At 41.9% G+C, this 22,361-nt stretch overlaps 1 protein-coding gene across 2 annotated transcripts in view; it reads right to left on the reverse strand.

Moving 5' to 3' along the window:
- Positions 1-3,770: 3,770 nt before the first annotated feature.
- Positions 3,771-22,361, reverse strand: part of PRRG4 (proline rich and Gla domain 4) — a 33,295-nt gene continuing 14,704 nt past the window's right edge. For both annotated transcript variants that reach the window (XM_008269504.4, XM_002709034.5), the window contains exons 4-6: positions 21,404-21,452; positions 19,005-19,134; positions 3,771-8,747 (exon numbers count right to left, since the gene is read on the reverse strand). In XM_008269504.4, the coding sequence (XP_008267726.1) occupies positions 8,513-8,747; positions 19,005-19,134; positions 21,404-21,452 (414 nt within the window). In that variant the 3' untranslated portion in view covers positions 3,771-8,512. The remainder of the gene's footprint in view (positions 8,748-19,004; positions 19,135-21,403; positions 21,453-22,361) is intronic.

Consider the following 22,361-nt stretch of genomic DNA (forward strand, 5'->3'; position numbering starts at 1 on the left):
AACCGGCGCCCATATGGGATACCAGCACTGCAGGCGGTGGCTTTACCTGCTATGCCACAGCTCTGGCCCCGAACATATGTTTTCAATTTTGTGGCTCTATACCTAGAAGTTGGAAAATTAAATTTTAAAGGTGCTATTTGGGATGTTATAAAAAGACATAAACTAGTTAAATTTAATTTGACAAAAATGTATGCAACACCTGAACACTAAAACCTATGAACACTGCTGAGAGAGATTTGAAAGACCTCAGTGTATGGGAAAATGTATTACGGAGTTTAACATATCTAAATTTTCCTGTAAATTAAGGGCAATCACAGTCAAATTTCCAGCAGTCCTTTGATCCAAAAATTAACAAATTAATGCCAAAATATATATGGAAATGCAAAGTACCTTGAATAGCAAAAATAATCTTGGAAAAGCATAAGGTTGGAGAATTAACAGTGAGCAAAATAGTATGATATTGCCGTAAGGATAGAGATCAGTGGAATAGAACAGAGAATCCCCATGTATGATCAATTGATTTTCAACAAAAATGCCAAAATAATTCAGTGAGGGGAAGAATAGCCTTTTAGACACATGTTGCTAAGGCAGCTGCATAGCTGTATGGAAGTAAAAGAACTTTAGGGGCCAACACTGTGACACAGCGGGTTAAAGCCCTGGACTGAAGCGCAGGCATCCCATATGAGTGCCAGTTCTAGTCCCAGCTGCTCTACTTCTGATCCAGCTCTCTGCTATGGCCTGGGAAAGTAGTAGAAGATGGCCCAGGTCCTTGGGCCCCTGCACCCACTGTGGGAGACTTGGAAGAAACTCCTGGCTCCTGCCTTTGGATTGGCGCAGCTCTGGCCATCGTGGGTCAGAAACAGGGTAGCTGAGATTTGAACCAGGTGCCATGATACGGGATACAGATGTCCCAAGTGGTGACTTAACTGCCATACCACATGCCTGCTCCATTAGCTCACATTTCTATAACATTTTACAATTGAGAACCTTTTTAATATACTCATTTGGAAGGAAAGATCATATGGAAGGCATTTGGCCTAGGAACTGGCACACAATAGGTGCTTGTGGTTTTCAGACCCAAAGGTGACCCTCAGCGATCACTCACTCCTGGTAGTCATGCTGTTGTGGAATCTTCTCCCACTGACTGTAGGCAGAACCTGTGACTTATTTCTAATTAATAGAACACAGCAAAGGTGATTGGATAGAATGCTTGTGATTATCTGATTTTATGGAACCCGCCATTTTTCTAGCAGGCACACTTCTGCGATTTCTCTGGTGGTCTGAAGTAAGCGGTCAAGCTGAGGAAGCCAGTGTGGGAAGGGACTACAGGTAGCCCCTGGAACAATGGTTGGCCTGTTGCCTCCAGTCCCTACAGGCCTTCAGCCCTGACCATGCAATATTCTGCCAACAGCCTGAGTGAGCCTGGTGTGGGGATGAATCTACAGCAAAGTCTTCAGAGGAGAACACATAGCCTGGCCATCACCTCAATTGTAGGAGAAGAGACTCCTGGCTCACAGAAACGGTGAGAGAGACGTGTGTGGTGGGAAGCTTCTGAATGTGTGGGAATTTGTTATGCAGCAATAGGAAATGAATATAGCAAATTGTATGGAAAAATAAATATTGCCAGATCTCACTTAGATATGGATGCTAAAAATTTGAAGTCATCGAAATGACAAGTAGAGTTGATTGGGGTGATGTTTAATTTCTTCTGTTTTTTTTTTTTTTTTTTTTTATTTCAGTTAGATGGGGATTAAGCTCAAGAGATCTGTCATACAGTATGACAGCTGTAGTTAATAATAATATATTGCATACATAGAAGTTGCTGGGAGAGAGTGGGTAAAGCCACCGCCTGGGTGCCAGCTGCACTGCTTCCGATCCAGGTCCCTGGCCCGAACAATGTATGATGTTGAGCATCTTTTACTGTACTTATTTGCCATCTGTATATCTTCTTTGGTGAAGCATCTGTGCATGGTTTTTGCCCCTTTTTAAATTGACTTGTTTTCTTATTGTAGAGTTTTAAGAGTTCTTTGTATATTTTGAACAACAGTCCTTTATCAGATGTAACTCAAAAATATTTTCTCCTAGTCTGTGACTTGTCTTTACACTCTCTTGATAAAAAATTATTTTAAGAAGCATAAATCATAATATTTATGCATAATGTATGTGGGTGATCCTGTAGCTGGCAGGGAGTCTGCCTGCCCTGCCCATGCAGGAGTTTGAGTGGGCATGGCACACCATGCCTCCCTGGAAGGACCCCACTGACCTGAGTGCTGGCAGGTGGCAGGAGCCCCAGGCACATTTCCCCCACCCTCACTCCCTGTTAAAGGGCACTGTAATTGACAATCAGGTAATCAGCTCCCAGGTGTGGCCCAGGCCCATTAGGACCACCTGGAAAGCTATCCTAGCTACATGACCTTCAAGCTGATTGGAGAAGCACAGCTGCCAATATCTGCTCTATCCTATAAAATTAGTGTTGCCGTGAATTAGCTACACCCCCTTTGCCTGCCCTTTAAAAGGTGTGCTTGCTCGTTAATAAACAGACATGTTCACCAAAGCTTGTCTCCCATGCTTCTTGTCGAAGAACGCCATTGCCCTACGATGTCTACAGTGTGGACCTTGTAGGACGAGTCCGCAAACGTACTTGGATTTCTTCCCCAAATTTAACATGGTCTATACATTTAAGATGCAGTAAGTAGTACCCAATAGGGGCTGGCGCCGTGGAGCAGTAGGTTAATCTTCTGCCTGCGGCGCCAGCATCCCATATGGGCGCCAGTTCTGGTCCTGGCTACTTCTCTTCCAATCCAGCTCTCTGCTATGGCCTAGGAAAGCAGTAGAAGATGGCCCAAGTCCTTGGGCACCTGCACCCACGTGGGAGACTGGGAAGAGGCACCTGGCTCCTGGCTTCGGATCAGCGCAGCTCCGGCTGTTGCAGCCATTTGGGGAGTGAACTATTGGACGGAAGACCTTTCTCTCTGTCTCTCCCTCTCTGTAACTCTACCTCTTAAATAAATGAATAGCATCTTAAAAAAAGTATTATCTAATAATAGTGTTCACTTAATGTGCATAACTATTAGTTGATGTTTTCTTTTTTTTAAAGAATTGTTTATTTATTTGAAAGAATTAGAGAGAATCAGAAACAGAGATTGTCTATCTGCTGGTTCACTCCCCAAATGGCCACAAGGGCTAGGGCTTGGTCAGGACAAAGCCAGGATCTAGATGCTTCTTCTGGGTGTCCCATGTGGGTGTAGGGGCCCAAGCACTTGGGCCGTGCTCTGCTGCTTTCCCAGGCACATTAGCAGGGAGCTGGACTGGAAGTGGATCAGCCAGGACTCAAACCAGCACCCATATGGGATGCCAGCTTCACAGGCGGCAGCTTAACCTGCTGTGCCATAGTACCAGCCCCAGTGTGTTTTTATTAATGTGGAAGTAATACCTTATTCCTATAACTTAGTATAATAGTACTATATTTTCTTCTGTTTTTTTAAATTATGGATAGCTATGGATCACAAAATAAACAATTCTAAGGAGTAATATATTATGTTTGCCTCAAATAAAAGCTGTATTAAAGAAAATAACACTTTCACAAGTGCAACTAAATTGTTTAAATAGAATGCTAGCCCCAGTGGGTGAAAGATACATAGCCACACCATACTATAAATGTTGCTGGGAAAACATGGGATGTATTGTTCAGATTTAATTCATATAGTTGCACTTGTCATTATATGTCATTATGAGGAAAAATAATGTTTAATTGAAGCAAGCAATAAATATTTACTTAGTATAAAGTTTATTTACATATATAAAAAGTGTATATCATAAGAAACTCATTAAAATAAAACCACAATTAGATTTTAGGAAAATATCCATTTGAAAACTGGTTGTTTTTCCTAAATAATGAAAATACTGATATATTTGAGCTAGATTACCTTAAACTTCTAAACCATTAGGAAAAAGTTTTTAATACAAAGTTCGAGGAAACACATAATACAGAAGATTGAAGGCATCAACATATGTTGTCGGTGTTCCAAAATGCTAAAGTAGGTAGCATCTACAAAAGAACTTAATTAATCTTTAAAAACTACAGAAATGTTAGACATTTCTCTAATAACATAAATGCCATATATAACATTTCAAATCAAGCCATTAACTAACAAAAATTTAATTCACATTCACTTAAAACATAAACAACATGAAAGTGAGCTTTCAATATACTAGCAGATCTTTTAGCATTTAGGAAAAGTATTCACACAAATTACCTGAAAAACAGGAAAAAGTTGATTAGAATCTTAGAGGCAGGGGCTGGCACTGTGGTGTAGTGGATAAAGCTGCCACCTGCGAAGCCAGCATCCCATATGGGTGCCAGTTTGAGTCCCGGCTGCTCCACTTCCAATCCAGCTCCCTGCTAATGCACCTGGGAAAGCAGTGGAGCATGGCCCAAGTGCTTGGGACCCTGCACCAACATGGGATACCTGGAAGAAGCTCCTGGCTCCTGGCTTCAGACCGGCCCATCCCTGGGCATTGCAGCCATTTGGGGAGTGAGCCAGCAGATGGAAGTTTTCTCTCTCTCTTTTTCTCTCAGTAACTCTATCTTTCAGACAAAAATAAAAAATATTTAAATAAAATACTGTTATTTAAAAAGAAAAAAAGAATTTTAGAGGTAAACAGAAAACCAAAAACATGGAAGAACAACAACACTCTGTTGCTCTGGGGGGAACCTTTTTACTGCTAAAAATCATTTGGATATTTCTATCATCATTCATGGGCTGTACAAAATTATTCACTTAAAAATTGGCCTGTAGGGGCCAACGCTGTGACATAGTAGGCTAAGCCTCTGCCTGTGGCACCTGGATCCCATCTGGGTGCTGGTTCATGTGCCTGCTGCTCCTTTTCCCATCCAGCTCTCTGCAATGGCCTGGGAAAGCAGTAGAAGATGGCCCAAGTGCTTAGGCCCCTGCACCCACGAGGGAGACCTGAAGAAGATCCTGGCTCTTGGCTTTGGGTTGGCTTAGATCTGTCCATTGCGGCCATCTGGGGAGTGAACCAACAGATGGAAGACCTCTCTCTGTGTCCCGACCTCTCTCTGTTAACTCTACCTCTCAAATAAATAAATCTTTAAAAAGAATTGGCCTGCTATAGATTTATTGAAACAATTTTTATGATTTATTTATATATTTGAAAGGCAGAGTTACAGAAGAAGAGACTGAGAGAGATCTCCCACATGGGGGCAGAGGCCCAAGCACTTGGGCATCTTCCACTGCCTTCCCAGGTACATTAGCAGAGAGCTGGATTGGAAGTGGAGCAGCCAGGATTCAAACCAGCACCCAAACCAGCATCCATACGGGATGCTGACACTACAGACCATGGCTTAAACCATTGCGCTATGGTGCCTGTCCCAATTTAATGCCTTTTGAGTCCCACCAGCAGTTTCCTTAGCATTGCCAGACTGAACAATTTCACGGGCCTTATGTGGATCATGGGCTATATGTTCCCCACTCCTGCTCTCTGGCTTCTAATTGTTCTAAGTTTTCTCCTTCTCAGATGCAAAACTTTCACACAGAGTTTGTGCTCTCTAATTTTTTTTTCTTCATTGGCCAGAAGAAAATTTTCTAGGTAGAATTATCTAATTAGTGAAGGTGTTACCACGTGTAATTACCGTGTAGTACCAAGTCCAACTTGCCTGTTATACTTATCTTCCATTCATTTCCTAACTACTTATATACAAATATAAAATCTCAGGTCAGTGGTAAATGGTTAAATCTAATCACCAGCCTGAGCAAGAAACACAAACAAAACACAGCACTCAAACAAAACTCCAAATAGGAATAGAAAAAGGTGAGATAGAAATACATATCAGTGATTTTGTATTAAGATACTTTCCTTTCATTTAGTGTGAGCATTGGTCATTAATGGGTTTATCACATTTTCTATATGTATTAGGATCTCAGCATTTGATGCTCTATAAATGCCAATGATTTAATAATATTGACAAGTTCTAGATTCATTCAAGTTTACACTAAATTATGGCAGATGACAAATCTGCTGGGGCAGAGTGGGGTTACACAGGTTCTGAAGCTAGCTTTACAGTTAGACTTCTGGAAGTCAATAGAAGTAAATGAATGCATCTATGCTTAAAATTCTAGTTCAGTTTAGGCACACACGTATTGTATATTTCTATTTATCTTAAGAATGTCTCACATATGAGTGAGAATACATATCCAGATATGTGATATATGTACATATACACATGTATGTATACATGAGAAATACTTGCAAATTTCTATCACAGACTTGGAATTAAGTAACAAGATTAATTTGAGGCAATGTAACTTTCAAAGGCACAAGATGGGACTAGAAAAATGTGTTCATTCATTCTAAACTGGACTCTCACCAACCTGTTAGATTTTGGGCAAGTTGTCCTTCTTTGTCTTATCCTGATTATTACAGAGTGGGCAAAGCAGACTTTGCCTGTAACCTTTTAACTAGTATTAAAATAAGTGCAAAGTGCAAAAATGAAAGTGCTTGATGTAAAGCCAAGATATGACAAATAGATTTTTATAGGTACTGTGGGTGGCTCTAAAGAAATCCAGCTTTTCCTAATTAAATCTCAGTGTTGCCAGATGATGTCTTTGTGACAACCAAAGACTCTGGGAATCTAAACAGGTAGTCTGAAGCAGTTTTTAACAAGTAAAGGTCTTACTTTTACCTGTCTCAAGATCATGCAGTCCTAAAAGAGAGACATGCACTCACACATGTCCTGTAATAAGATGTATACTTTCTTCTTTTTTAATTTATTAGAGAGAAAGATTAAACAACAACAAAACAGCAAGAAGCTCTCATCTGCTGGTTCACTCCCCAAATGTCTGCAAGGGCTGGGGCTGAGCTGGGCTGAAGCTGGGGGTGAGTTCAAGTCTCTCACATGGGTGGCAGGAACCCAATTATTTGAGCCTTTACTGCTGCTTTCCAGGGTCTGCATTATAGGGGAGGTTGAGTAAGAGCCATAGCCAGGCTTCAAACCCAGGTACTCCAGTATGGGATGCGAACGTCTTAACTGGCACCTTAACCACCAGGCTAACTGCCCACCCAGTACATCTTTTCTATACATTTAATTAGGAAGGAGTTATCAAATGCATTTGGGTTTGCAGTCTCATCTCTGTAATTATAAAACAAAATAACATTCGATAAGTGATCTCTAATAAAAGAAAATGCAATGCCTGGCAAAAGCACAACAGAATTTTCTACTCTAGTTTTTAGGAGTATATTATTTTTTGAGCTCCTGTAAAAACAAAAACAAATTTATACATATATACATACATACTCATCCATATAAATTTGTGAACATGTACTTACTCCAGAGGTTTATGGCTTATATTATGCTATCTTGATAAGGAAAAACTGGTCATATAAATGATTAAAAAAATAGACAAAGTATGGTTCAAGACAGCTATTTATGGCGTTTTTCTTTTCTGTTCAGAAATATTAAGAGATGCAAGGGGTTGTTGGTAACTTTCAACAATATTATTTTAATAACAGAAAGGCAAATTACTTTTTCCATATTCTCAAGCTATTATTTATGCAGTTCAACAAATTTTAAGATAAGTAGTTGTATTTAGTTATATACAAGGGATTTTTAAAAAGTTAATGGGAAGCACAGATTAGGAACAAACTATGCATGGACTTCAAATTAATTGAGCCAAACGAAACTTATTGTTTAATGCCATTTTCCTTGAACTTTCTGAAATATTTTTAATATGTTGATAATTTAGCAATGAAGATCTACTCATGAATAACATGGGCAGTTTTATAAAGTACTAGTCACTCCTAGATTGGAGGACTATTACTCACTTGCTAACTTAGCAACCCTTGCATATCTTTGCCATTGCAACCCTGTACCCTGTGAACAACCACCTTCATATCAAACAGTATTTTTCAGAAAAAGAAAGCTACTCACTTCACCACTCCCCATAATGTAACATGACTGGTAGCAAAAGTTTAGGATAAAATATGGTAAATGCTGTGTCATAATTTATAAACCAAGTGGTTATATTAAAGCCACAATTTTACATTGAAATGTCAAAATCTGTAAGTATTTCCAACAGAAAGGAAATCTTAATAATGACTGGGTCCAATATCCTAACTTGGGATAATCTAATGAATAGAAATTCTACTTTTTAAATATTCAACACATGGGATCTATAACATTTTTCTATACAAAAGTTACTAAGAGTTCACTAATTCTAACTATGCTATCACAGAGATTTTTCTGAACCATTAAGATAAACAATACAAAAAAAGTGCTTTCTTCTGAACTGCAAGAATATGGCATAAAAGTCTTTTATCAAAGCTGATAATGATCAAGTTCAGGTCCAAGATGCAGACAGAACTTCTTTAGTGTAGTACATAGCTGATGCCTCCTTTATTCCTTGCCAATGCTTATTTATTTATTTATTTTGGTTCAGGGAGAACAAACCATTCAAATACCGTGAGTTTCTTCTACCAAGATGGCAAGGTGAGCTTAGTGAGATGGAAGTGACATAGACTTTTTAAAAACCCTAAAAGCCTTTGGTGACCCAGGATATGGTGGCGGTGGTGAAACGTTCTGCTTTCTGGTCAGTGCCACCGCCTGTTCGTAAGAAGGTAACCCAGTGTCCTCGGCAGAAGACGGCGATGGAGATAAGGCAGCCTCCTCGGGTCTTCTGAAAATGATGGAGGGAGCGTGCCTGCTCCTCCTTACGTAGACGGCTGAAGAACTAAACAGAGAGACAGTATTTAGGAAATGGAAAGTCAGCAGTCTTGGGTTAAAATGGCAACATTAAAGCATGACTATTTTGATAAATGTTGAATCCCATGTATTAATGTAAGAGATTTATTTTACCCACAGACTCTAAAAGCGTCTTTGTAGAGACCAAGAACACTGAAGTGAGACACGGGTTTGAGGCTTGATCGTATCATTTCATAGCTGTGGGACCAAGGACAAATGACTTCAGTTTCCTCCCCTTGAAGTGCCTGGCATGCTGTCCTAAAGACTAAAAAAAGCTGAATTTCCTTTTCTCCTGCATTAAAATTTTCTCAAGGGCCCGCGTTGTTGCATAACAGGTTAAGCTTGCCGCCTGTGACACTGGCGTCCCATATAGGCACTGGTTTGTGTCCCAGCTGCTCCACTTCCAATCCAGCTCCCTGCTAATGCACCTGGGAAAGGAGCAGAAATGTTTGGGCCACTGCTGTCCATGTAGGAGACCTGGATGAAGTCCTGGCTTTTAGCTCCTGGCTTCAGCCTAGCCCAGCCCTAGTGGTTGCAGCCATTTGGGGAGTGAATCAGCAGATGGAAGATCTCTCTCTCTCTCTCTCTCTCTCTGTAATTCTTTCAAATAAATAAAAATAAATCTTAGAAAAAAAGTTTATTAAAGTATGATATGAAACCAAATTCCAGCTTTGCTGAAGGGTGCAAACCACCAGCCGAGAAGATAGATGCCACAGAGACAATCTTACCCGCAGATGCCTATCTCAGGTTTCTGTCGGCTCCTACAGGCCTGCTGCCTGGCCCAGCCTCCCCAGCAGTCCTTCCATCATGTGACTCTGCTCAAAAGTCTAACCTGGGACAGGCCAGAAGAAGCTCCTGGCTCCTGGCTTCGGATCAGTGCAGCTCTGGCTGTTGCAGCCATCTGGGGAGTGAACCAGTGGATGGAAGACCTCTCTTTCTCTCTGCTTCTGCCTCTGCCTCTCTAACTCTGCCTTTCAAATAAATAAATAAATCTTAAAAAAAAAAAAAAAAAGTCTAACCTGCGGCCCACTTCCCACTGACCCAAGCTCTGCAGTGCTCCAGTGCGTCTTCTCAAGCCCTCCCTTACGCTGGCCTCACCTTAGGTTTTTATAGCTCTCTGCTCTTGCCAAGGCACCTTCTTTATGCCCTTCTATGCACAGTGAATTCCCAGGCCTTTCTCTGCTTTCAATGGTATTGTTCCCTTTCTTAAAATATTGTCTTTCCTCCTCTCCACTATGTAAGCCTAATAATTGTTTTAAAAAAATATGGCTTAGTTCATGTCCTAACATGAAAGTTGAAACAAAACAAGGTCTGGTGTTTAAAACCTGTGGTTTCTCCTTCACTTATGAACTTTAAATCATAACTTACATATTAATAAATTGATGTTCTGACTGTGTACTCGGCTGTTTATAAAGTTTCTATGCTTATGGCTGATGAAATAATTAAAACTCACAGGTATGTCCCAACCCATAGTCAACATTCACCACATTCTGAGGCAAATGTTTAGCTTAGCAGTTAGAATGCTCATTAAGACATCCTCCTCCCATTTGAGTGCCTGGGTTCGATTCCCAGCCGCGCTCCGGGTTCCAGTCTCCTGCTAATGCAGGTCTTGGGAAGCAGTAGGTGATGGCTCAAGCAATTTGGTTCCTGACACCCACATGTGAGAACTAGAATGCATTCTTGGCTCCTGGCTTTAGCCATGGCCTAACTGGGGTGTTGCAGGCATTTGAGAAGTGAAGCAGTGGAGGGCAATGCTCTCTCATCTCTCTGCCTCTCAAATATATATAAATGAATAAATAAATAAATATATATATACTCTTGGTGGGAAGGATGGGATAAAAATTAATATATATTAATATATTATATAATACATATAAATTAATATATGTTATATATAAATTAATTAATTTTTTATCCCATCCTTCCCACCAAGAGTTACTTTAACAGACCCAAAATACTATAAACCTTTCCAAACTAAATCAGCCAATTTGCCTCTTGAACCATTTTGGGCAAGGTAATAATGAGATCTGAAGTTGGAGGCAAGGAAAGAAAAATGGCAGACAGAAAAGCAAAGCCACAGGTCTGTGTAACTGTAGGAACTGGAGGTGACTGAGTGAGCACAGCTTCCTTAGAGGGCTCCACGTCACTCATCCTGGGCCAGGAGTCTGGAATGTGTTCCCAGCCCCCACTCATTTGCTCAGCTACACAAAGTGCTGTTTGCTGCCTTGTAGGGAACCAGAGAGACAGACATTTTCTTTGACTAAATACAGTTTTCCATGTTGGCTTTCACCATTTAATATGCAGAAATAATACACCAGTCATTAAACATGTGTGGGGTGTTTTCTTACACATCATACAAGGGGTTTTCAAAAAGTTCATGAAAATGCACATTATTTAAAAAAAAAACTGCAGGAATTCCAATTTTTTCTGTACCAAGAGAACCTTATCCTTTAATTTTATTTTCTATGTACTTTTTGTAGTGTCATTATATCTCTTACTTGATTGAAATCAGAAAATATTCACTAATATCATCTCAAATTCATAGCATTATATTATGTCTACTTGCTTCCACAAAATATAGGAAGTAAGAAATGAAAAGACCTTAGTTCCACTTCTTGGCAGGTTTCTCCAGGGCAATCACTGTTCTGACAGTGATCTTGTTTTTTAACTCTTTTCTTTCTTAAATATTCTCTCCCCACCTCTGTCTATCAGACTTGAAACATCAAGAGAACAAATAACTCTGCTGGAAGAATTTCTTGGAGCATTAGATGAAAAGTAGTAAGTATTGAAAAGTCGATTTCAAAATAGGAGAAGAGCTAGTAAACCTCATTTGGAATGTTCACTGAAACTCAAAGCTTCGCTGTGAGGGTGAAAGTCAGAGGACAGACAGAAAAATAACCTGTGAACCCCACAGCTTTGCAAGTGCTGACATTAAATGTCACTAATCTTACAAAATAAGGGCCACACAGGATTTGAAATTTTATGCCAACATCCCCAGGAGACAGGCCTTACTCAGGGCACCACTTTGCCCTCTTTATCTTTGAGATCTTCTACCCTCATGCAGAAAAGAGGCTAGGAGTGTTGAGGGGAGGAATGGCGGAAGATGAGAAGACACAGTGGTGGGTGGGTGTTGTGGGGCAGTAGGTTAAGTCACTATTTGGGATGCTGGCATCCCATAACAGAGCACCAGTTTAAGTCCTGGCTCCTTTGCTTCTGATCCAGTTTCTTTTTTCTTTAAGATTTATTTACTTATTTGAAAGGCAGAGTTACAGAGAGGCAGAGGCAGAGGCAGAGAGAGAGAGAGAGAGAGAGAGAGGGAGAGAGAGAAAGTCTTCCATCCGCTGTTTCACTCCCCAGATGGCTGCAACAGCCGGAGCTGGGTCGATCTTTGAGCCAAGAGCCTCTTCCAGGTCTCCCATGCAGGTGCAGGGGCCCAAGGACATGGGCCATCTTCTGCTTTCCCAGGCCATAGCAGAGAGCCTGATGGGAAGTGGAGCAGTGGGAACTTGAACCAGCGCCCACATGGGATACCAGCACTGCAGGCAGCGGCTTTACCCGCTACGCCACAGCACCGGCCCCTGATTCAGTTTCTTACTAACGCATCTGGCAGCAGCAGATGATGGCTCAAGTACTTGGGTCGCTGACAAAACTTGGCTGTTGCAGCCATTTGGGGGAGTAAACCAACAGATGAAAGATCTCCCTCCTCGTCTTGCCCTCTTTCTCTGTCACTACGCTTTTCAAATGAAAGAAATCAATCTTAAAGAACAAAGATGACACAATGGTGCAGAAAGTAGAAAAATGAAAGTCCGGGAGAAAAGAGAAGAAAATGTCAATCGTGAGGACCCTCACACACTTCGAGTGAAAATTGTTAAACAGGACATACAGGAACTTTTTTGGGAGAAAATGTTATGAATGAGGTAGAAAAGAAGGAAAAATGACAGGCAAGAAGAATCTCCAAAGACAAGTTTTTGCCAGTTTCTTCATTTATCTTATGGCTCCCTCCATCTTGGGGAAAGACACATTCAAAAAAATCTTAGTTCAAAGTTCTAGAAAATGAAAACATCTTGCTCATTTCCTACCTATTAAATAAAGGAAGTTAATAGAGGCTTTTCAACGACAGTGCTTAAAAATTGAACAAATTCTTCCTGACTTTCTCTTATGTCTCAATTTTTGACAGGATTTACAAACTCCTTAGTGTACGCCTGTGGGTCTTAGGGAGTTTTCCAAGAATTCAGCAAAAGAGCTAGGTTGGGATTTATTTTTGCCATTCTCCCCTCTTTCTTCTGTGCTGTTACTGTGGGTAGCCTTAAAGGCTCTGCCTATGCCTATCCCTTCTGTCTTTTCATATAGAACTGCTCTGTTTCCTTGACTTCAACTTTTATTCTCCAATAGGAGAATACTAATTCCACATCTGTTGCCTTAAACTATTACCCTTTCTTTTTTTCTATTTAGAAAAAAAAATGGAGGAGGTAATACACACACATATGCTACATGTAGCAAAATTTACCACTTAAAATTTATTTATTTAACTTAGTTGAAAGGCAGAGAGGAGAGAGAGAGAGAGAGAGAGAGAGAGAGAGAGATCACCTGTTTTTACATTCCCCAAATGCCTGCAATAGTGAAGGCTGTGCCAGGCCAAAACCAGGTGCCAGGAACTCAATCTGGGTCCACTATGTGGGAGGCAAGTACCCAACCACTTGAACCATCATCACCTGCTATCTCCTAGGGTGTACATTAACAGGAAGCTGGAGTTGGGAGCGGAGCCAGGACTCAAACTCAAGGCACTTCGATATGGGATGTGAGTGTCCCAAATGCCCACCCCCGTTTTTAACCTTTTTTAAGTAGACAATTTAGCAGTATTAATTACATTCATGGGGCTGGCGCTCTGGTGTAGTACGTTAAGCCTCCACCTGCAGCGCCGGCATCCCTATGGATACTTGTTTGAGTCCCAGCTGCTCCACTTCTTAACCAGCTTCCTGCTAATGTGCCTGGGGAGGCAGTGGAAGATAGCCTAAGTGCTTGGGCCCCTGCACCCACGTGGAAGACCCGGAAGAAGCTCCTGGCTCCTGGCTTTGAATTGGCCCAGCTTCGGCTGCTGCGGCCATTTGGGGAGTGAACCAGCAGATGGAAGACCTCTCTCTCTGTCTCTCCCTCTCTCTGCAACTCTGCCTCTCAAATAAATAAATAAATCTTTAAAAAATTACATTCATGCTGTCTAACCATTTCCACTATTTTCATAACCCTTTCATCACCCTAAGCAGAAACTCTGTATTTATAACTCCCCATTACTTCTGCTATGCTTTGAATATTTCTGTCCTCTCCATAACTCATGTTGAAACTTAATTGTCAGTGCAACAGTGTTGGGAGGTGGGGCCTTCTGGGAGGATGCTGCCCTTAAGAATGGATGAACGCTGCTGTACAAGGGCCTTTCAAGAACAGGGTTTCTCTCTTGCAGAGGATGTAGCATTGCGGGTGCCATCTTGAGAGTGGACACTGGGTCCTCCCAGGCATTAAACTCTGTTGGCGCCCTGATCCTGGACTTCCCAGCCTCCAGAACATGAGAAAGAAACTTCTATTTTTTTTTTTTAATTGCCAAGTTCCAGGTATTCTATTACAGCAGCACAAATGGAATAAGACACTTCCTCTTCCCAGCCAAAAGGAACCTCTAATCTACTTTTCCTCTTTGAATTTGCATGTTGTACATGTGAGCACAACCATGCAACACTTGTCCTTTTGTGTCTGACTTCTTTCATTTGGTAGGTTATCAAGATTCACCCATGTCGAAGCATGGATCAGAACCACATTCCTCTTTATGGCTGAAAATTCTTCTGTTGCTGGACACTGGAGTTGTTTCCATCCACCATGTTGGCCTTTGTTAATAATGTTGATATAAAATTGGTATACGCCTATCTGTCTGAGTCTCTGTTTTCAATTCCTTTGGATTTACACCCAGAAGTAGAATTGCCAGGTTATGTGGTAATTCTATCTTGAACTTTCTGAGGAACTGTCAAACTGCTTTCCAGAGCAGCTGCACTATTTTACATTCTCTTTGCAACTTCATATGAGGTCCCAATCTTGTCATAAGCTCACTAATACTTACTATGTTAAAAAGTCATTATTACAGCTATTCTAGTAGGTAGGAAGTGGTGTCTCATTGTGGCTCTGATTTGCTTGGCATTTCCCTCACAAGTAATGATGCTGACCATCTTTTCAGGTACTTGTTGGCCATTTGCATATCTACTTTGGAGAAACGTCAGGTTAAGTCCTTTATTCTTTGTAAAATTAAGTATATGATTAGCAACAACAGGTAGTAGGGAAGACAGTCATAACTGGGGAGAAGGAAGTTTTCATAGGCCAAATAAAATGTTTGCATATCTACCAAATTTGAAAATAACTTAATGGGGCCTGTGCTGTGGCATAGCAGGTAAAGCCACAGCCTGCAGTGCCGGCATCCCATATGGGTGCCAGTTCAAATCCCAGCTGCTCCACTTCCAATTCAGCTCTCTGCTGTGGCCTGGGAAAGCAGTGGAAGATGGCCCAGGTCCTTGGGCTCCTGCACCCATGTGGGAGATCCGGAAGAAGCTCCTGGCTCCTGGCTTCAGCTCAGCGCAGCTCTTGCCATTGCAGCCATTTGGGGAGTGAACCAGCGAATGGAAGACCCCCTCCCCCTCTGTCTCTGCCTCTCTGTAACTCTGCCTTTCAAATAAGTAAATAAATCTTAAAAAAAAAAAAAGAAAATAACTTATTTGCAATATACTATCTTCTGACTTTTAATTCTCTATGAACTTTTAATTCTCTATGAACAACCTGCAGCCTATTCTCAACCCAGGTGTTTTTTAAAGAGACATAACCACTGGATGGGAAGGCATACACATTCTTTTGTAAGCATTTAGAAAAATCCTGTCTTGCAAATCAATAGTAGCTAACATCTGCTAGGTACTTGCTACAAACCAAGCACTACTTTAACCACTTTATGTGTATTATATCACTTAAACTTCACAATTCCCATGAGACATACACAGTTATTATTTAGGCTACCACATTGCATCATACCAGAGGGCACCATTCACCCTGTAGGTCAGGTAAATGGTACCCTGTAATGTAATGGTTCTGATTATTTTTCTCAGTTTGCTTATGGGGAAACTGAGGCAGAGTATGCATTTAAGTAACATGTTCAAAGTTTTCATTTCAATGTTTATATATTTATTTGAAAGGCAGAGTGACAGATAGGAAGGGAATTTTCCATCTGCTACTTCATTCCTAAATGCCTACAACAACTGGGACTGGGCCAGCTCGAAGCTAAGAGCCCGAAACTGCATCTGGGTCTCCTATGTGGGTGGCAAGGACTCAAGAACGTGGGCCATCATTTACTGCCTCCCAGGATGCCCATTAATAGGAAGCTGGAATGGAAACAGAATAGCCAGAACCTGAACTAGGCACTCCAAAATGGCATGTAGGCATCTCATGCAGCCGTTTCATTAGCCTGTTGTACCACGACGCCTGCCCAACATGTCCAAAGTCAAATGGTAGTGGTGTACCAAGGATTTGAACCCAGGCAGTCTGGCCCCAGAGCTCACATACTTAACCACAATACATGTACCTGAGATGGGAGAATATGCCTTGGTCTTTGCCAGAACCAGCAACAGGATAAGACTAATTTATTTTAGAAAGGAATCACATCTTACTACATTTTAGTATCCAAAATTACACTAGCAAATGCAAATAAAATGCTGCAATAAAATTTTTTGAAGAAACTTTCTCAAGAACTAGAAGTACTGCCACCAATGTGGGAAACCTGGATTGTGTTCCTGGCTCCCAGCTTCAGTTTCAACCCAGCCCAGCCATTGTTGACATTTGGGGAGTGAACCCACGGGTGGGAGTTCTCCATCTGTGTCTCTCAGCCTCTCAAATAAATAAATAAAAATAAAAGCACTGCACTAGATAAGCAAGTAAAAAAAAATAGACAAATACTGTAAGATTCCACTTGTTAGAGCTTCCACAGTAGTAAAATTCAGAGACAGAAAGTAGAATGTTGGTTTCTAAGCTGCAGGGGAGAGGAGAGTGAGTTGTTTGTTTATTGAGTAGAGAGCTTTCCTTTTGCAAGATGAAAGAGTGGGAAAGCTGGAGATTGGTCACACAGCATTGTTCTTTTTAAAACATAAAATAGATTAGTATGTGCATAGAAAGAAATCTGTAGTTATATATGTCAAACTTATAATAGTGATTATTTCTAAAAAGTAAGATATTGGGATTTTCATTTTGATAGTATATCTTTAATATTTGAATATTTTTAAAATGCTTGTATTATTTTTGTAAGAACAAAATAGGATAAAAATTTCGTTAAGGAGTCTAATCACACTATTAATATATTTTTGTGTGCTTTCTTGGCAATGGAAATGATTTTTAGGTGATTCACAGCAGATGAAATGAAATGACTGACTTCACACGTTCTTTAAGAGAAAATACTTTTCCTAGATTTTAGAGAAAAATAGCTTTGATATTTTCTGATTTCACTGATGCACACTCAAATACACACACATAGAAGTTTCTTTTTAGGGATGGGCATTTGGCCGAGAGGTGAAAGACAGAACTCCATTCAGGCCTCCCACGTGCTGGCAGAGACCCAAGCAGTGCAGCCATCAGCTGCCATTTTCTTAGCACATCAGCAGGAGGCCAGCCGGGAAGTGGAGGTGGGACTTGATCCCAGGCACTCTGACATGGGATGTGGGCACTGTGCCACAATGCACCTGGCTCCTGGCTTCAGATCGATGCGGTGCACCGGCCATAGCGGCCATTTGGGGAATGAACCAACGGAAGGAAGACCTTTCTGTCTCTCTCTCTCTCTCTCTCTCACTGTCTAACTCTGCCTGTCAAAAAAAACAAAAAACAAACAAAAAAAAAACAAAAAACAAAACAAAAAAAAACCTCTCTGCTTCTGCCTCTCTGTAACTCTGCCTTTCAAATAAATAAATAAGTCTTTTTTTAAAAAGAAGTAAAATGTCAATAATGGGGGAAACTGGGAAGACGGAACTATCTGTGCAACTTTTCCACTATATCTCAAATTATTCCAACATAAAAGCTTTACTTAAAAAAATAAGAAGCCATTTGATTGACACATTGAAATAACAACACAGAACATGCAATAATGAATTAAGGGGGCCAGCGCTGGGGCATGGTGGGTAAAGCCGCCACCTGCATTGCCGGCATCCCATGTGGGTGCCAGTTCGAGTCCTGGCTGCTCCACTTCCAATCCAGTTCTCTGCTATGGCCTGGGAAAGCAATAGATGATGGCCCAAGTCCTTGGGCCCCTGGACCCTCATGGGAGACCTGGAAGAAGCTCTAGGCCCCTGGCTTTGGATCTGTGCAGCTCCGGCTGCTGTGGCCATCTGGGGAGTGAACCAGCAGGTGGAAGACCTTTCTTTCTCTCTGCCTCTCTGTAACTCTGCCTTTCAAATAAATAAATAATTTTTTTTTGTTTTTTATGTTTTTTTTTTTTGACAGGCAGTTAGACAGTGAGAGAGAGAGAGACAGAGAGAAAGGTCTTCCTTTTCCGTTGGTTCACCCCTCAAATGGCCGCTACGGCTGGCGCTGCGCCGATCTGAAGCCAGGAGCCAGGTATTTTTCCTGGTCTCCCATGCAGGTGCAGGGCCCAAGCACTTGGGCCATCCTCCACTGCCTTCCCGGGCCACAGCAGAGAGCTGGACTGGAAGAGGAGCAACCGGGATAGAATCCGGCGCCCCGGCCGGCGCCGTGGCTCAATAGGCTAATCCTCCACCTTGCGGCGCCGGCACACCGGGTTCTAGTCCCGGTCGGGGCGCCGGATTCTATCCCGGTTGCCCCTCTTCCAGGCCAGCTCTCTGCTATGGCCAGGGAGTGCAGTGGAGGATGGCCCAGGTGCTTGGGCCCTGCACTCCATGGGAGACCAGGAAAAGCACCTGGCTCCTGGCTCCTGCCATCGGATCAGTGCGGTGCGCCGGCTGCAGCGGCGGCCATTGGAGGGTGAACCAAAGGCAAAGGAAGACCTTTCTCTCTCTGTCTCTCTCTCTCACTGTCCACTCTGCCTGTCAAAAAAATAAATAAAAATCCTCATTTAAAAAAAAAAAAAAAAAAAGAATCCGGCGCCCCAACTGGGACTAGAATTCGGAGTACCAGCACCGCAGGCGGAGGATTAGCCTAGTGAGCCACGGCACCGGCCAAATAAATAAATGTTAAAAAAAAGAATTAAGTATTTTTCTTTGGTACTTACCCTGGATATTGTTCCTGATTACACTTAGTAATACAAAGATAGTAACCAAGTAATCCAAAAATAACTAAAAATACTCCAGCAGCAATTAATCCAGTCAGCAGACCCATAACATCGATTTTCTCTCTGTTATCTAAGAGAAACAATTAAGAGAACATAAATATAATAGCTATCACTATTAAGCATGTCAACATTTATACTGATTTCTTTAAAGTCTTTGTGCTAGAGAATTCACCTAAAAAACCATTTAAATGATATTTCTAAAAGCCTTAATTATAGTTATTTATTCTTTTATCTACCTTAAATAGGTCACATTGAAAAGATAATATTCAACATCAAGTGCGATAAACATTTTTTTGCCCAACTAGATATAATCTGTTATTAACTACTAAGATACATTTATTAAGAAAACATGGTGAAGTTGTGCAATATAGCCTCCTATAGGGGACCACCTAAGAGGAAATGAATAATAATTGGCAAAATATCACTTAGAAAAGTAGGGTGGGGGAGGGGGTGGGAGAGAGAAAAAGATTAGCTAACAGGTACAGAATTACAGTTGGTGGAGCCAGTGTTGTGGCACAGCAAGTAAAGCCGCTACCTGCAATGCTGGCATCCCATATGGGTGCCGGTTCGAGTTTAGGTTGCTCTACTTCCAATCCCGGTCCCTACTAACACATGTGGGAAAGCAGTGGAGGACAGCCCAAGTGCTTGGGCCCCTGCAACTATGTGAGAGACCTGGAAGAAGCTTCTGGCTCCTGACTTTGGTCCGGTCCAGCTTGGGCTGTGGAAGCCATTTGGGGAGTAAACCAGCAGATGGAAGACCTCTCTCTGTCTCTAACTCTCTCTCTCTCTGTGACTCTGCCTTCTAAATAAATAAAACTAATACATGTTTAAAAAATTACAGTTGGCTGGGAGGATTCAGGTCTAGGATTTGGTAATTATAATAAACAAAAGTTTATTGTGGCCGGCGCCGCAGCTCACTAGGCTAATCCTCCACCTTGTGGCGCTGGCACACCGGGTTCTAGTCCCGGTCGGGGCGCCGGATTCTGTCCCGGTTGCCCCTCTTCCAGGCCAGCTCTCTGCTATGGCCCGGGAGTGCAGTGGAGGATGGCCCAATTCCTTGGGCCCTGCACCCACATGGGATACCAGGAGAAGCACCTGGCTCCTGGCTTCGGATCAGCGCGATGCGCTGGCCACAGCGGCCATTGGAGGGTGAACCAACGGCAAAGGAAGACCTTTCTCTCTGTCTCTCTCTCTCATACTATCCACTCTGCCTGTAAAAAAATAAAAAAAAAAAGTTTATTATATTTCAAAACAGCTAGAAGAGAGGATTTTGAGTGTTTTCACCACAAAGAAATGATAAGCACTGGATTGACTGGCTGTGTCAATCACCCTGAGATGATGGCTCAAGTACTTGAGTACCCTCTGCCACCGACGTCGGAATCCAGGATAAAGCCCTGGACCCTGTCTTTGCCCCACCCCAGCACAGGGCTGTTGCAGCCATTTGAGGAATGAACCAAGGGATGAAAGATTCTCTCTTCCCCTCTCTATTGCTCTGCCTTTCAAATAAATAAATGTATCTTCCAAAAAACACAGCTGTGAACCCCATAGATGTGGACAAGTGATTATATAAATTAAAAAGAAAACTTCAGTATATGGAGAGATGATCAATACCTTGTTTCTCTAAACATTCATTAACTCTACCCAACAATCTGAATTTACAAAACATAAACATCCCATCTACTTTTTTTTTTTTTTTTTTTGACAGGCAGAGTGGACAGTGAGAGAGATAGAGAGAAAGGTCTTCCTTTGCCGTTGGTTCACCCTTCAATGGCCGCCGCGGCCGGCGCACCGCGCTGATCCGAAGCCAGGAGCCAGGTACTTATCCTGGTCTCCCATGGGGTGCAGGGCCCAAGTACTTGGGCCATCCTCCACTGCACTCCCGGGCCACAGCAGAGAGCTGGCCTGGAAGAGGGGCAACCGGGACAGAATCCGGCGCCCCGACCGGGACTAGAACCTGGTGGAGGATTAGCCTAGTGAGCTGCGGCGCCGGCCCATCCCATCTACTTGTGATAGAAAAAAGGAAGAAGTTAAAATAGTTTCCCACTTGAAACAAATATAGTCCTGCTTCCACTCTGTGCAAGCCTTGACTTAGCCGAGCTGTTTAAGACAGCTTTACGCCTATTATCTCATTTCCCTAGTATCTCACCAAACTTGATTTTCAGTGTATAAGTAGATGAAGGTGGCCTTCTCAGATAGCCCAGTGTATAATTGAGAAATCTTCCTTGTATTTACAAGGTATGTATGTTGAGCAACAGCCAAACTCAAACAATAAAACTCATACGTCTTACAATTGAAAGAGGGTGAGAAAAAGCATCATATTTTATCCACTCTTGCCTTACCTGATTTTAAGGATGGTCCTTTAATTGAATATTCCTGCCAAAATGTCATCTAAGAAAAAGAGAAGATGTTCACATTTATGTGAGTTATCATCATTTCATGGTGGGTCCAATGGCCTAGACTAGGGATGGTAAAGTCTTGGCATGGGTTGCAGGTAGGATACCACTACACTCAAGCTCAAGGGTGTGGCTCACCCTAATTAAAGCACTACTACCCACCACTGTTTCTGCTTTCCTGGGGTTAAGGGATTGCTGCCAGTCCCAGCTCTGATAACTGCACCCTGCTCTTCTCCCTTTGCCTAACTGGAGCCCCCACTCAGGTACCAGGGGACATCTCTTGAGACACTTGGTGAATGTCTCAGAGGGGGAAGTTGAGGTTGTAGCCCCATTATCGCATTTTCCGTGTTGGGTAGGCCCTCAGTCAGTCAGGAGAGTTCACTGAAAAGTATCTATTGACTTGGAAAGATATCCCTTAGACAGCTTAACTTCAGTGCTACTTGAAGCAAAATTTTCAGAAACTAGGATAAAAGTAGAGAATGGGTTTCTGAAAAATAGTATAAATTCCCAACAGGCACAACTACAACATACAAGATTGCTTTAAAAATTCATGAAAAATATAATTAAAGATAAGTTTATTTTGGTGTAAAAACATTTGAAATTCAACTGTAGCTTTTTCATAATATTTATTTTCTAGGAACTTTTTGAAGAGCCTGGTATATTCTTTGCTTTTCTTCTTTAATAGGCACAGGAAATAGGAGATTGGGCACAATTATGGAAGACTAAAAAGTGAGGTTATGGGGACCGATGCCATAGTGTAGTGGGCTAAACCTCCACCTGCGGGCGTCAGCATCCCATAGAGGAGCTGGTTTGTGTCCCAGCTGCTCCTCTTCCAATCCAGCTCCTTGCTATGGCCTGGGAAAGCAGTAGAAGATGGCCTAAGTGCTTGGGCCCCTCTGCCCAT

This window comes from Oryctolagus cuniculus, chromosome 1 (genome assembly GCF_964237555.1).
Source record: "Oryctolagus cuniculus chromosome 1, mOryCun1.1, whole genome shotgun sequence".
In the NCBI taxonomy this organism is placed as follows: Eukaryota; Metazoa; Chordata; class Mammalia; order Lagomorpha; family Leporidae; genus Oryctolagus; species Oryctolagus cuniculus.